The sequence below is a fragment of the Myxine glutinosa genome, chromosome 14, assembly GCF_964187855.1.
Source record: "Myxine glutinosa chromosome 14, kmMyxGlut1.1, whole genome shotgun sequence".
NCBI lineage: Eukaryota > Metazoa > Chordata > Myxini > Myxiniformes > Myxinidae > Myxine > Myxine glutinosa.
The window spans coordinates 39,432,575-39,449,569 of record NC_136274.1 but is presented as its reverse complement, the minus strand read 5'-3'; the positions used below and the strand labels follow the sequence as shown (position 1 = coordinate 39,449,569).

Here is a 16,995-nt window from a genome sequence, read left to right as displayed (position 1 = left end):
GTGGCGACCCAATTTTCAATAGCGTTCTTCCTTATGCCTAGATACACCCACACACCAGATTAGAAGTTGGTACTTCGCTTATTTTTCAAGATATGCAGGTTACAAGGTTCAGACATACATGGCATCAGACATACATGGCGGCGGCCATCTTGGATTTTGACGTGGGTTGCACCCACACACCAAATTCGAATGCGGTCCTTCGCTTACGCCCGCACGCACACACGCCCGCACGCACGCTGCACGCACATACGCACGGACGGATGGACACACGGACGGAGGGGAAAGCCATAGTCCCCCTTTCGCTCCGCTGAGCGACGGGGGACAAAAAGAGGTGACGGAGAGAGGGGAGAGATCACAATAATCTGGAATTTGAATGGGGTCATTTAGGGTATTAGATATCACGAGTATGGATGGGGGGTGACTTGAGATAGTGGTGAACAGCTGTCTTCAAGCCCTGGAGGAAGGAATGGGACTGAACAGACTGGGGAAGTTGGTTGCACAGGCGAGGGAAAAGAGGGACAAATGAGTGGAGGTGAATAGCGAGCCTGGATTTTTGGAGTTCAACGACAAGAGGGTTACTGGCAGACCATGTGCACCCTGCAGAAACCAGGAAGGAACAAACCCAAGCAGGCAGAAGGTGCAAGATCAAAAAGGAGATGGGAGAATACAGAGATGCCACCAATGTATCTGCAATGCGAAAATAACAGGCCTCAACACTCAGCTTCACCGTGGGAAATTCCAACATTTATCATTTCCCAACTAATAATAACAAAAAAAGAGAAAAGATAAACTAAATGTAGCACTCCGCCCAACAGCAGGTTCATTTCTGCCAAAGTAGCCTCACTGCAAGGATCACACACTGGGGGGGTTTGCATTTTCCTTCCCAACGGTTGTCAGGACAGGAATTTTGAATTTAGAATTCGTTCATGGTGATGGAAATACCTTTCCTACTCTTCATGAAGGACACCGTGGGATCTTTAACGTCTACCAACTAATGCCGGAAGACAGGACACCCATTCAACATTCGTCCGAGGGACAACACACACATTTATGGATCACCCCACCTGGGAAACAACGGAATGACAGTTTCTAGCTGGGTCGAGATTCGAGCACAAATTAGACAGCTCAGAGGCGAGTGCGCATACCTTGAGCCTATCCTGGTAGCTTCCACTCTATAATCACCTGAAGATAAACATATTGTGCAGATTTGTTAACAGCGTTCTACAGTCTAGGACAGACACCAAGCAAGAGCATGTGCGATGCAAGGCCAGGAGTCCAGTGTGCACAAGACTGTATGACCACCTCATTGCACAAATATTCTGGCGAAACCACCCTGGGCCAAAACTGCACTCAGACATTGGCAGCAGGCTGGGTGTGGGTGGGGATTTTAATGGGGTACTGCAACACACACTTGCATGCCACCGTTTAAGTCCACGTTTCACACCACACACATTTAACTGAACAGGCACGTCAAAGTTTACTGATCAAAGCATTATGAGGCCTTCCATTACCTACAAGCAAGCAATTAATATGTAATTAATGAAAAATTCACGAATAATCTCAAGCTCAACACAATCGCCTCTGTCTACGGTATCATTTCTTTGCCATTCACGGATCTACAACCACAGCTCCAGTTCCACCACACTCACCTTTCCCAGGGGCAAGACTAGGAATGCACCACCGCCTGTCGCATCAATCACTATGGCCAAAAACTTTGGATTGACGCTGCATAAGGTGCTGTCCCATGTGATTTGGGAGACACGGATGTCATCATAGCACTGATCTCCTTTTGTGGCCGTGCCGTAGACATGCCGATACTTGCTGGAACGTACGAAGCGACTCATCGTGTTCTTCAAAACCACGTTTTCACCTTATGGCTCCAATGAGCTAAGCACGTGCTGAAAGAGGAGGAAACATCGCGGTGCATAGTTAAACATGTGGCAAACACCAGTGGACGATACCGCGTCCAAAGCACAAAAATAAAAATCAACTTGTCTTTCTCGAAGTATAACTTGGCTTGAGTATTAACAGAGAGAGGCTGGGTTTGACTCATTTGATATCTACATGTCCAGACTGACACTGGACACTATTCTGTAAAGTGGTATTAATAGGAGGAATATTTGGCATATTAATCTGAATACAGCAAGGAAATTCCATAAAAGATTTCCAACAAAGGTTGCACTCCAAGGTGCAACATATTATACAATAATAATAAATAACCCCGAGTGGGTTGGTCACCTCTTGAGGTTGAAATTTACAGGGTGAGATTTAGGGGAACCCCTCTGGGAGCCACCCTGATCCAAAATTGAAAAACCTAAGACCGAGCAATCCTGAGAACCATAGAGTAGAAGGACTGTATCGGGTTTCAGAGCAATGGGTTGGTAAATAAGGGACGAGTATGGATCCGAAGTGTCAGGGCGCATTCCTCCATTCCTCCCTTCCCCCGACCCTCTCCTCCACCACCATCCCGGGACACCCCGTGATTCAACATAGCAAAATGAAAGCCGGAGCAATTGTGCGGGCTACTCTCTTGTATTCATGTGTCAAGTTTCAGAACAAGCAACCGGGTGATAAGGGAGGTGTAGCAAAAATAGCAAAAAGTTAACAGACGACCGGACAGACGGACATCCAGACATCATGACCCATTTTGTGAGGTAATCTCTTCGAGATCGAGATGAGATGACCTAAAAATAATACAACCTCAGCCAACAAACACTCCATGCCATGTGCAGGTAAATATACATAAAGGTATGATGTACAAATGCTGGTATTTGTCACGACCTTTCTTCCCCCCTCCACCTCATCGTACAACAATGAGATAGTATCCAAAATGGAGATGTCTTTTTCTGATACTTATCTGCCAAAAGTCCTAAGTGAACATAATGGTACTCACTTCTATTGGTTAGTCAAAATATCAGCCTTAAGATTAATGCAGTACAGTACTCGGTCACAATTTCTGAACGTTAGTTACACCAAATGACCTCTGAATAACCACAGCTCCTTGCAAGACATGATGAGTAAATCACCAAATGATCAGTTAATAAAATGAAAATGCAGATTGTGCTGCCATCTCACCTGCCAAAAACATTGACTGGATAAACACCTGCGTGCATAGAATGTAGCCCTGCCAAGGTGACAACATCGACACAACCTGGCATTTCCATCAAACCAGGAAGGCCCCATGTGCATGTCAACTGGGCCTAATGCAGGAGTCAACAGTGTCGCAACTGCCGTTACCAAAGTCCTCACTTCTTAGACGTTCGTAGTATAACATCACATGACAGGGTACCAGCGGTTGTACACAAAAATGAGTAAAAAAGAAGAAGAAATTGGAAAATAAATAAATAAATAAAACGCAAGAGCAAGGTGATAAACTCAAAATGCAGATTTTCACCACATTTGTACCTTAAGTTCGCTATTGAACCGGTTTCAAACCCATACGTGATATAACCAAGAAGTTACAAAGAGTTAGAGTTAGTTTATAGTCTTAAGTTGACAAAGTGGTAAAGGTCAACGTACTTAGTTTTTCTGCAACAAACCACTCCGTTTAGCAATATTATGGCATTTTCATCAGAATAACCAATCCACAAATCATTTACTTAGACAAAAACAGTCAGATTTGGAATTAACGCATATCAATTTGAGTTTTAAAATTCTACATAATGTGCTAACATAGTGAAACTGTCATCATCTTCTTCATTGTCATCAATTCTCACGTTAACGTTATGATCACAAGTGTAAACTAGAAAGCATCTGAAAATGCAAAGCCCATCGGTGTCCGCTTTTTATTCAGACGTCTTATTTTTTCGTATGCTAAACATGACAAACAGAAATATATATATATATATATATATATTATTCAAATAAAAAATGGCCAATTTCATGCAACCTTGATCTTTTACCTGTTGATCTAAAGAACAATCTGGTTCTAGCTTTTGATTTAGTGAACCAATTCAGTGATCTCATATGCAAATTCTTTAAATTTCAGGTCAATTGGATGAAAATTGACGATTTTATGAGACACTGACCTTTTGACCAAATTATTAATTTGTCTTCTCTACATTATCATAATAAAGCTTTGTTGAAAATTTGATGACAGCTCAAATGGTAAAAAGTTATGGCCCGGACAGACAGACACACAGACACACAGAAGCGATTGCAAACCAACATCGCCCGCTGCACGGTGGACCGGCTAGTAAAAGGACTATGGTTAGGGTCCATAATGTCCCATGGGTTGTGCTTTTTACCTCAGCCACCGAAGGTGGACAACCACCGTTTGGTGGACACCGAGCTTAATATTTATTTATATTTTTTGTATACTAAGTCGAGGCTCGTATAAGAACACATAGAACATATAACAAAGAGAGCGTGAGACAAGAGGGGGAGAGAGAGGGAAGCACAACAACAAGAGAGAACATGGACATCGGGAGATCTGTGGAAGGGAGAGGGCAGGGTACATGGGATAAACAAGATGGACACTAAAATAACTTTCAGGAAAGAAAACGGATGGAGGTGGGTTTTGGGTGGATTAACGAGGGTAGAAAAGATCAACGTTTTGGCCAATTTCAGCCCTGCCAAGGGCTTGAAAGGGCTGAAATCTTTTCACTCTTGTTTGTTTGTTTGTGTGTGAGCAGGATATAATCTCAAAAAGTTGTGAAAGGAGTATGACAAAAATTGGTAGACGAGTTCTGGTAGGTGACAAGAACAAGCCAAATGGATTTCGGTTAAGGTCCGGATACAGATCCGGCCTATCAGCGGGGAAAGAAAACGTAAACTGTTCAGCCTGCCAGAGGTATGCACTCTACCGGATGCTGTTATAATATTTTATTTTCAGCTAAATCAACGGGCAAGGGTCCCAAATAGAAATCTCTGTCATGAGTGGAGATGAGTACCATGAGGTGCATTTACCCACAAGAACACCAGGGAGTAGCCCAAGTGATTTGGCATACCAGGTCAGTCGATGCCTGCATTAACAATGGGTATATGCTGGGTATGCTCTCTCCTGGCACAGAAGTGAAAGGTTAATGGACTAGGAGAAACTGGCAACATCAAATTTTCCATTAAAATTTCTTAAATAATCAAAAATAATAATCAGCAAACTAAAGATGAAATTGCAATTGGCCCCTTTAAATGAAAGAACGTTTTGATGATCCTCAGTAGCATAATGGTTAGTGATCGCTCCAAGTCGAGGTCAGCGTTTCGAAACCCGGTCGAATCATACGTCTGACTTTAAAATGGTGCATGTTGCTTCCTTACCTGAAGCTGAGGACAAACAACCATAGGTTGGCAATCATACACTGCTGCAGTCTTTAATAGGCCTAATAGCCTCCTGCTGCATTGCTTCCTTGTAAGGGAACTCTTAATTCAATTTCTAACAAGCGTTACGCCTAGGTCCCCCGTCGGTGAAGTGATGAGTTGACAAAGTGGAAGACGCAAGGCGGCCATCTTGGATTTTGACGTGGCGACCCAATTTTCAATAGCGTTCTTCCTTATGTGTAGATACACCCATACACCAGATTAGAAGTTAGTAGTTCGTTTATTTTTCAAGATATTTCACTCACAAGGTTCAGACATATATATATGGTGGCGGCCATCTTGGATTTTGACGTGGCGACCCAATTTTCAATAGCGTTCTTCCTTATGCCTAAATACACCCACACACCAGATTAGAAGTTGGTACTTCGCTTATTTTTCAAGCTATTCCGCTCACAAGGTTCAGACATGCATGGCGGCGGCCATCTTGGATTTTGACGTGGCGACCTAATTATCTATATAATAATACCGTAAGGACTCGACTTTGTTATCCCTTTTACGCCGCACCCAGTGACCCGATGCCCACGGCACTAATGGATTTACGATCTACGAACCGCGCTCTTTGTTTATCACGTATAGACACACTCGAAAAATCTGAATTCGCCGACGTTGGGGCCCAAAAGCGTCCGATTAACGGCCGATACGACGCCATCTTACGACGCCATCTTATTGGCGTCTGCTGGGCGAAGGCGAAGCGAGCCGTCCGCTGATTGGACAGTCGAGTGGTGTGAAGATGGGTGGTGTGAACCAAATGGTCTTTTTATTCCCTTGAACATTTTAAATTAGGATATATAAGGAAACGTCTTTATCGTCATTTTAATAAAGTTAAATGGAGTGACGTTGCGATACTCGGGGTGCGTTGCATAAATCCTCATAACTCAGAGAGGTGTAGCAGGTGGCTAGACGTAAGGAAGCTTTTTTATTCCCTTGAACATTTGAAATTAGGATATACAGTATAAGGAAACGTCTTTATCGTCATTTTAATAAAGTTAAATGGAGTGACGTTGCGATACTCGGGGTGCGTTGCATAAATCCTCGTAACTCAGAGAGGTGTAGCAGGTGGCTAGACGTAAGGAAGCTTTTTTATTCCCTTGAACATTTGAAATTAGGATATACAGTATAAGGAAACGTCTTTATCGTCATTTTAATAAAGTTAAATGGAGTGACGTTGCGATACTCGGGGTGCGTTGCATAAATCCTCGTAACTCAGAGGTGTAGCAGGTGGCGAGACGTAAGGAAGCTTAAAGATAACGAGCTGAAAACAGACGAACGATATCCCTTCCGTGGATGTTCCACGGGTTTCACGTCTTTATCGTCATTTTAATAAAGTTAAATGGAGTGACGTTGCGATCAGTGAGTTGTATACGAAGAGATAAAAGGATGGCATTGACTTCGAGACGGTACGTGATAGTTGGCTGCGGCTGGCTGATGCCACGTTTTTTTTTTCTAAGTGCCATGGATGCTGATGGACATAATAAAGGTATCGGCTGATCTCTCATCGTAATATTACCCGATGGAAATGAACTGTTTCTTTGTTTGTCATTTCCTGTGCAATAATGTCAAATTGATAAGTCAGACATCCTTTTCTATTGACAGCTGCTCTCCTTTTCGATGGCATCGTCCATTGATATGCATGTTCTTTCATATAATTTTACACATTCACAATCAGTATTTCAATTCTTGCAGCCATTGGAAAGGAAGTTGACTCACAGGCCAACTCTCTGGCTCAATCACAGGCCGACGCACAGGCGATGTAATTGTGAGTAGCATTTTTGCACAAGTGAAAATTGATCTTTCTTCCTAACTCTTACTCGGACAAGCAAATCCCCTATGCCATCCATAATGGTACACTCTATCCATACACCACATCCTCCCATCCGTGGATGTTCCACGGGTTTCGGTAAGTCTATATAATAATAGCGTAAGGACTCGACTTTGTTATCCCTTTTACGCCGCACCCAGTGACCAGATGCCCACGGCACTAATTGATTTACGATCTACGAACCGCGCTCTTTGTTTATCACGTACAGCCATACTCGAAAAATCTGAATTAGCCGACGTTGGGGCCCAAAAGCATCCGATTAACTGCCGATACGACGCCATCTTATTGGCGTCGGCTGGGTGAAGGCGAAGCAAGCCGTCTGCTGATTGGACAGTCGAAGGCGACAGCAAGCCGTCCACCGAGTGGACAATCCTGAGCATGCATTTGTGCCGGTGTCATCGATCGCGGTGTACGCTAACCTCATCAGGTGGGTTTACCATAATTTCTTCCAACCGGTGCCCACCAGGGACAACGAGCTCTTATACCCCGTATCAGACTCACCCCCATCTGATGCCAGTTTACCCTTCGTTCTACAGCGAACTCAGTTTCCTGTTCGCCTGGCATATTCAATGACCATAAATAAAGCCCAGGGCCAAACATTCCGCATGGGTATATGCTGGGTATGCATATACCCATGCGGTATGCATATACCCATGCATATACCCATATACCCTAACCCTAAAAAAAAGACAGCCTGTCAATGGTAAACTGGGTATCTATTTGCCTGCTCCTGTCTTCTCCCACGGCCAGTTATATGTGGCATGTTCAAGAGCACGGTCGTTCAAAGATGTGTATATCAAGGCTGATAATACGAGTACGCAAGGAGTCGTCAGAGGCTTGACTATTACCCCAAACATTGTTTATCCAGAAGTTTTAAAATAATTTCAACCTCTGATACTGCGTTCATTGTATTATATTCCTACTGCTCTGCCTTGACATTGACGCTTACCAATGCGCCAGTATGGGGCTAATTCCAGTCGATTTACTAATCCGTTCATTTTTTTAAAGTCTATGGTTCTAGTGCTGTTCCTTTCCATTGACACATACCACTGCGCCAGTGTGGCCAGAGTGGTGCTATGCCGATTCCTATTACGAATCCATTCATTTTTCAAAAGTATATCGTAGCGTTGTCATTTAAGTAGATTGCAATAAATACGTTGTTCATATACGCACTCTTCATACGCACTCTTTCTTCCTAACTCTTACTCGGACAAGCAAATCCCCTATGCCATCCATAATGGTACACTCTATCCATACACCACATCCTCCCTTCCGTGGATGTTCCACGGGTTTCGGCTAGTCAATAGGGTTCTTCCATATGCCTAGTTGCACCCACACACCAAATTAGAATTCAGTCCTTCGCTTACGCATGCACGCACCATAGTCCCCCACCATAAAACCATAGTCCCCTTTACGCTCCGCGGTGCGACGGGGGACAAAAAGGTATGCATGGCTGGAAAAAAATAATAATAATAATAAAAATCTATGCTGTCTGCAAGGTGAAAAGGAACAATTGCCACATAATTGGCGTTTCAAAAGCAAGATTGCCAGGAATGGGCGACTATACAGGTTAAGATTGCAACAATATCGAGCACGCCAGTGAAGAACAAAAACTTCAAAATGGAGTCTGTTTGCTTAAAAATAAACGATTATTGTTCAAACTCAGAGAATACAATTTTGCATCATGGAGAATAGAATATCATGGTGAATGATGTTAGAGGACCTAGGTAAAAACAGCTTTATGCAGGTGTATGCCCCAACCACAGACTATGGTGAGTACAGTGGATTCATTTTATCAGAAACTGGGAGAAACAATCAAATGACTTTTCCGATGCAATGGAAAACCCTCTCTTCCTTTTTGCAGATGACTCCACATCGTGTAGTACAGTACCCATATCCCTTTGCAAGGCAAACAGCAGCTGCGGCGTGTCTGTCTCTGTCTGTCTCACCCCCTATTGCTTACAAATGATTGCCAAATGAACCCACTTATGTATTTCCTTGATCGTCCACTGGAAAAGGTTGTCTCGAATTTCTAGGTCTCCACCATCAGCCATGGCCTTTCCTAGGCTGACCACATAGCAAAGCCAGCTGCAGTCTCAGAATCCTTTGTTGATCAAAGTCTTTCCTTGGAAAACTTGTAAAAGAGCTACTTGTAGTCTAAAAGGCCTTTGCCAGTAGTCCAATGGAGTACTGCCCTCTGCTACATGCTGGCGTGACAGCATCACATCCATCTCTCCGACATTCCTTGGAATCTTAAACTCTCAATTATAGGGATCTGCCGTGCTGAGATAGAAGCACACGGTCTGTTGCCCTCACATCACAGGCAGGTCAGTGTTTTTTTGTTTTCCACCATCAGTCTATTCTCCAGTACCAGCAACGGTACCCGCCCTATGGGCGGGGCTTCAATTGGGAGGCCCAAATGAAAAGGTAAAATATCAGAAATTGAAAGCTTTATTTTATTTTAAATGATTCATATAAACATCCGTTAAATCATATCACACGCAAATCATCAAAATATAAACAGTATCTTGCTATAATTCACCAAATGTCCCACAGTGATCGATACACTATGATCGTGATGATCGTGATCGTGAATCGTGATCGATAATCGTGTTCACAATCGCTATGTCGTATGTACTCCCAATACGTGTTTCCTTCAGTTGAAATGGGTTAGAATTCTCTGAAGCAGGGATTCAACCCGTGTCCTTATAAAAGGTCTTTGTCCGAGGTCACCGAGTTCGATCGGTGCAGCTGTGCAGCGATCGGTGCAGCCGTTTGTGCGGCACCCGCGAAAACAACATCGTCACAATGAGAACAATGAACGTTATGTGAACGCGAATGTTATGCGGGAGTCCAAACCTGAGAATGCTGGAGACCAAAGCTGAAATTGGAAAAACTAAATAGCCTATTTTACTCCTGGAGATCCCAGGATTATCCACCCAAAATATCTTTGCGATCGGTTCGGCAGTTTTTACGGTACCTTCAAACAGACAGACAGACAGACATTTGGTGAATTATAGTAAGATTGCTCCTTGTGCTCTCAGTCCTCCGTCCCGCCACAGAATCTCCAGGATGTACGCGTCTTTTTTGTAACTGGTATCCTGGTTAAACTTCCAAAAACCCAGGATGTCTGCACATCTCAACTCTTTCATCCCTCACTTTTACCCATCCATGCAACCACCTTCAAGCAAGCCTTGTGCCACCTTCTCATGTCATCCCTAATTCTGACCCATGACACTTATTACCCCCATTAAGCTATCCTAACGCCACCATCTTATTTGCTAGCTTCCTGCCATCCTCCCCTCATCTTTTCCTGTTCGTCCATGCCCTCAACATTTGTCCCACTTATGTAATTAACCTTGCTCTTACCTAACCCTTGTTCCTGTACAAGAAAAACAACATTTTGTATGCAGTGCGTGGCTACTGCTTTTCATCACCGTTAAGAGCACTGCCATATAACTGGTGCAGGCCCCCTGTAGATTAGAGCAATAATTTTGAATATTGCCAGGGTGCAGGCGATAACTCGCCTCCTCTTTGTGTCAGGGATCTTTAACGTCGACAAATTAAGGCTAGCAGATGGGATACCTGGTTTAACGATCATCTGTGGTACAGACATACCCTGGTGTTGGGCTAGCGGCTAGGGTGCCGGCTTAGGATCCTAGGATCCTGGGTTCGAATCCCGGTCGATCGCTGAATTAACGCCAGGGGGGTTGACTCAGCCTGTCATCCTTCCGAGGTCGGCAAATTGAGTACCAGTTCACTGGTAATTCCCTGTTTGTCGTTAAAGGTGGCAAAAAGGGTTGGCGTCAGGAAGGGCATCCGGCCGTAAAACATTGCTTCAAAAATGGGACCAAAAAAAACAACAACAACCATGGTTCCCGAAAAAGGCCAACCCCTGCTCTGCGGGGAAAAATGGCCTCTAAAGGTGTTTTTTTTTTTTTTTTGTGGTACAGTAGACAAATCCACAAATCATTGCACTGCATGTGCAATACCAGCATGGCAGTTTATAGCAGGGTCGACATGCAAACCCAAGCTAGAGAGCTCATATGTGAGTGCGCATACCCTCTCAGCAGTCAAACCAGCCACACAATGAAAAGTAGGGGCAATACCCCTCATAAAAATATGACGGATGCACCTGGCGTTGGCAGCACCTAGCCTGGCGTTGGCTTAGCGGTTAGGGTGCCGGCTTGGGATCCTAGGATCCTGGGTTCGATTCCCGGTCGATCGCTGAATTAACGCCAGGGGGGTTGACTCAGCCTGTCATCCTTCCGAGGTCGGCAAATTAAGTACCAGCTTGCTGGGATGAATGATCACGGTGTGTACCCCCGGTTTAGAATAGGTACACCGTATCCCTGCGCATCGTAAGAGCGTGACCAAAGGTTGGCGTCAGGAAGGGCATCCGGCCATAAAAACATTGCCTCAAACAGGGAACCATGATTGTCATGGGGCCCGCAAGGCTAACCCCCGCTCTAGCGGGGAAAATGGCCTTTAAACGATCATTCATATTCATGCACCATCTCATAAGCTCCACCAGAACCACGTTCCAGGTGAGCTAAAAAGCAAAGGTTAAAACTAGAAAGAGCAATGAGATTGCAGACCATCGCCAGGACGTGTTTTCAATGGTTTTTAAGACTTGTGTTAAAACAAATATGGCAGCCGAACCACTGACTGATGAAGTCATCTTTATTTTTTCTCCAACAATTTATCCCCAGATAATGCTCAACATATTTCATCTTGATTGGATGAAGTGTTGTACTTGTCGAATTATGACGTCATAATGGAGGCACCCATGACATCATTAACATATTTTATTCCCCATGGAGAGTTCTTTACAAAGAGCAATGTCTCAATTTGTTCTATGCAATGCTTTCGGAGATATAGATTATCGAGGTGCAAAGTTTTTCGTTTTTTCCCAGATGGCACCAATACCATATGACCTATAAAAAAAAAAAAAACACCTTTAGAGGCCATTTTACCCCGCAAGCGGGGGTTGGCCTTTTTCGGGAACCGTGGTAGTTGTTGTTTTTCGGTCCTCTTTTTGAAGCAATGTTTTACGGCCGGATGCCCTTCCTGACGCCAACCCTTTTTGCCGCCTTTAACGACAAGCAGGGAATTACCAGTGAACTGGTACTCAATTAGCCGACCTCGGAAGGATGACAGGCTGAGTCAACCCCCCTGGCGTTAATTCAGCGATCGACCGGGTTTCGAACCAAGGATCCTAGGATCCTAAGCTGACACCCTAGCCGCTAGCCCAACACCAGGGTTAATACCATACCAACCAATAATACCATATAATAAATACCATACCAACAAATACCATAAATACCATACCAACAAATAATACCATACCATACAATGTTGGTTAATACCAACACCAGGGTTAATACCATATGACCTATGACGTCATAATTATCATAAACAAGTACAAAAAGTTTTAATTAAAACAAAAGCCGCGTCGATGTTACACAATGCCTAGATGCAGCTGTGCCTATAACGTCGATGTTATAGGCACAGGACATTCCTATTGATTCGATTACTTGATGTTATTTTTGTGCAAAGTGAAAATATATCTCGGCAATTTCCCGTGTGTGGCGACGAATTTTTAATATATCTCGGCATTTTCCCGGCTGTTATTTCAGGCGGTGTATGACTGACCATGCCGCGATTTTAAAAAAATATATCTCGGCAATTTCCCGTGTGTGGCGACACGTGAACGAAGCTATGCTCCTCTCTCCACATTATTGTGACGTATAAATTAAATATTTCATCGTGACGATTGTCATCAAATGGACGAATTTTTAATATATCTCGGCATTTTCCCGTCTGTTATTTCGGGCGGTGTATGACTGACCATGCCGCGATTTAAACAAAATATATATATCTCGGCATTTTCCCGTCTCTTATTTCGGGCGGTGTATGACTGACCATGCCGCGATTTAAAAATATATATCTCAATGGACTTGAAGTTACAGGCCTTTGAGAATTCATTTCGTTCTATAAAGGGCAACTTTCATCGGATTTTCTTCCCGTTTTTTTTCAACCGAGTCTAAAACTATGTTAGCGACTGTGAAAAATGAAATGATATATCGAATTTGATTTGAAATAAAACTGTGTGAGAGAGGAAGACACCACGGGCCTACAAAACAGGCCTCAAAGCTATGCGAGTTAATAAAATGGTGGATATTTGTTTATATGAAGCCTCTCCCAGAATGGGTGGAGCTATGGTTCCCAGAATGGGTGGAGCTTTGAGGTTTTGTCTTCTCTGCAAGAACAAGAAGAACAAGAAGAACAACAACAACAACAGCAGAGGGCACTCTATGACCAGCGTATGCGACGCGGCTAAAAATTCTAAAGGTGGAGTTGCACCTATGGTAATTTATTCTTTAAATTGTACAAACTGTTGCAGAGAAAATCATATTTATTCTGTGTGGACAAACAAACAAACAAGGCAAACAAAGACAGACAAACAAAGACAGACAAACAAACAAAGACAGACAAAGACAAACAAAGACAGAAAGGCAAACAAAGACAGGCAAACAAAGACAAGCAAACAAAGACAGGCAAACAAAGACAGGCAAACAAAGACAGGCAAACAAAGACAGGCAAACAAAGACAGGCAAACAAAGACAGGCAAACAAAGACAGGCAAACAAAGACAGGCAAACAAAGACAAGCAAACAAAGACAGGCAAACAAAGACAGGCAAACAAAGACAGGCAAACAAAGACAGGCAAACAAAGACAGGCAAACAAACAGGGCAAACAAACAGGGCAAACAAACAGGGCAAACAAACAGGGCAAACAAACAGGGCAAACAAACAGGGCAAACAGACAGACAAATAAAGACAAATAAACAGCAAACAGACAGACAGGCAAATAAACAGCAAACAGACAGACAAACAAAGACAAAAAACAAAGACAAAAAACAAAGACAAAAAACAAAGACAAAAAACAAAGACAAACAAACAAAGACAAACAAACAAAGACAAACAAACAGACAAACAAAGACAAACAAACAGACAAACAAAGACAAACAAACAAAGACAAACAAACAGGGCAATCAAAGACAAACAAACAGGGCAAACAAACAGAGCAAACAAACAGGGCAAACAAACAGGGCAAACAAACAGGGCAAACAAACAGGGCAAACAAACAGGGCAAACAAACAGGGCAAACAAACAGGGCAAACAAACAGGGCAAACAAACAGGGCAAACAAACAGGGCAAACAAACAGGGCAAACAAACAGGGCAAACAAACAGGGCAAACAAACAGGGCAAACAAACAGGGCAAACAAACAGGACAAACAGGGCAAACAAACAAGGCAAACAAACAGGACAAACAAACAGGGCAAACAAACAAGGCAAACAAACAAGGCAAACAAACAGGGCAAACAAACAGGGCAAACAAACAGGGCAAACAAACAGGGCAAACAAACAGGGCAAACAAACAGGGCAAACAAACAGGGCAAACAAAGACAGACAAACAAACAAAATTCCTCAATTCCTATTCCTGATTACTCGCTCCTCCGGTATGATAGACCTGAGCCTCGTCTTGGCGGTGGGGTTGCTATCTTTATCAAAAACTCTCTTCCTCACTCTCCTTGCACTGCCCTCTCTCCACCTCACCCCCAGGAGTACCTCTGGTTACAGCTTCCTCTCCGCTCCCACCTTTTGTTCTTATGCGTTCTGTACCATCCTCCAAACAGTGATGACTCCATTTACATTTTGCTGTCTGACAACATGGACCAACTTCCATCCACTCATCCCAACTCTCCCTTCCTCATATGTGGCGACTTCAACTGTCATCATGCCAGCTGGCTGGGTGTGGGTTCCCTCTCTCACCAGTCATAGCACCTCAGAAAAGGACTTCTGTGACTCTCTGGGATTGACACAATCTGTCAATTTCCCGACCCGGATCTCAGTCAATGGAGTATCTTCTCTTCTAGACTTGGTTATGACAAACTTCCCTGCAAATGCCTGCTGCTCTTCTTCTGCTCCAATCGGTTCTTCTGATCATGTGCTTGTTAAAGTGGACATCTCTCTGGCCATTCTCAGAGAGCTTCCTCAGCGTCGACGAGTCTGGGATTTCACTCAGGCCGACTGGCACGGTCTTCAAGCAGCCATCAATCATCTGGACTGGTCTCCCATCTCCACTGCCTCTGACATCAATTCTCCCTGGGAATTCTTCCAAAGCAAACTGCTCTCTCTCATGCACAGATTTATCCCATCTCGTCTTCAGTTCAAGTCTTACCCTTCCTCCCGTCCATGGTACACTGAATCTTGTGGTGAGGCAGTTGCCCTGAAACAACTTGCCTTTGCCTCTTGGAAGGCTAATCCAACTGAAGGCAATCTCAGTTCCTTCCACCAAGCTCGGAACAAGTGTGTGTCTACCCTCAGGAGTGCCAGGAAGCACTATCTCTCCACACTCAAGAATGAACTCTCAAACCTGTCTCCTTCCTCCAAATCCTGGTGGCGTCTGGTCAAATCCGTTTCTGGTGTTTGTTCCCCCTCCATCCCCTCCCTTAGCTCAAATGGCTACACAGTTGACACCGCACGTGACAAAGCCGAATGCCTCAACTCTGTGTTTGCCTCAAAATCTTGTGTCCCAAACCCATCTCTCTCTGTTCTCACCATACCCAATCGAACCCAACTGCTCCTGGACTCTGTGTCCTTCTCTCCTGACAAGCTGGAGATGTTTTTGTCAAACCTCGACTCTGATTCTGCAACTGGACGAGACGGCAGCAGCCCACGGGAACTAAAATCCTGCTCTGCCACTCTATCTCACCCTCTCTCTGTTCTTTTCACCCTCTCTTTTGCTCAAGGTCATCTGCCAGCATCTTGTAAATCAGCAAACATTACCGCTTTACACAAAAAGGTGCTAAAACAGATCCTTGCAACAACAGACCAATCAGCCTGCTCCCAATTAACAGCAAAGTCATGGAATCCATCATTGCTTCGGATATCAAATCCTTCCTCTTCTCCAATGGCTTGATGTCTGATCATCAATTTGGATTCAGACCAGGTCATTCTACTCTGGACATGCTGCTTCTGCTGTCTCAACAATGGATGGAGGTCCTCAATGCCAAACAGGAAATCAGAGCCGTCTCCCTCGACATATCACGTGCCTTCGATACGGTCTGGCACCCCGCTCTGCTCACCAAACTCTCCTCCCATGGTATCCATGGAAATCTCCACGCATGGCTTGCAGACTTCCTCTCTGGTCATAGTCAACGTGTGGCCCTGAATAGATTTCTCTCATCTCCCCTTCCTGTTCATAGATTTCCTGTTCATAGAATAGATTCATAGAATTCCATCTCTCATCTCCCCTTCCTTCCTGTTCATAGAATAGATTTCTCTCATCTCCCCTTCCTGTTCAGGCTGGAGTTCCCCAAGGCAGTGTTCTGGGCCCTGCGCTTTTTCTAGTCTTTATCAATGATCTCTCCGACTCTCTGGAAAATCCTCTCTATCTCTTTGCTGATGACTCCACTCTCTGGGGCTCCATTCCTCTTCCCTCATATCGGCAGTCTGCAGCCTCCTCGCTCTCTGAAGACCTGGACAAAATCACAGACTGGTCAAACAAGTGGAACATGTCTTTCAATCCTGACAAATCTCACACTAACTATGTCTCTCCGAAAAGACCGACTGGGCAACCCTCCCATCTACTTTCTCAACAAACCTCTCCAAGAAGTTCTGTCGCTCAAGCTTTTGGGTCTCACTAACTGCCATGATCTTTCCTGGGAAAACCACATTTCCAAGCTGGCCTCCAAAGCCAGTCTCTGACTGGGCATCCTCTGTCGTGTGAAGTCCTTCCTTGGCACACCTGAGCTCCTCACCACATACAAGGCTTTCATCCGCAGCTCAAT

General features: G+C 44.2%; 1 protein-coding gene across 2 annotated transcripts in view; it reads right to left on the bottom strand.

The window, feature by feature from the left end:
• The window catches only part of LOC137439661 (coronin-1C), an 81,618-nt gene that overhangs the window by 52,190 nt on the left and 12,433 nt on the right, over positions 1-16,995 (bottom strand). For both annotated transcript variants that reach the window (XM_068135631.2, XM_078768034.1), the window contains one exon: positions 1,650-1,898. In XM_068135631.2, the coding sequence (XP_067991732.1) occupies positions 1,650-1,844 (195 nt within the window). In that variant the 5' untranslated portion in view covers positions 1,845-1,898. The remainder of the gene's footprint in view (positions 1-1,649; positions 1,899-16,995) is intronic.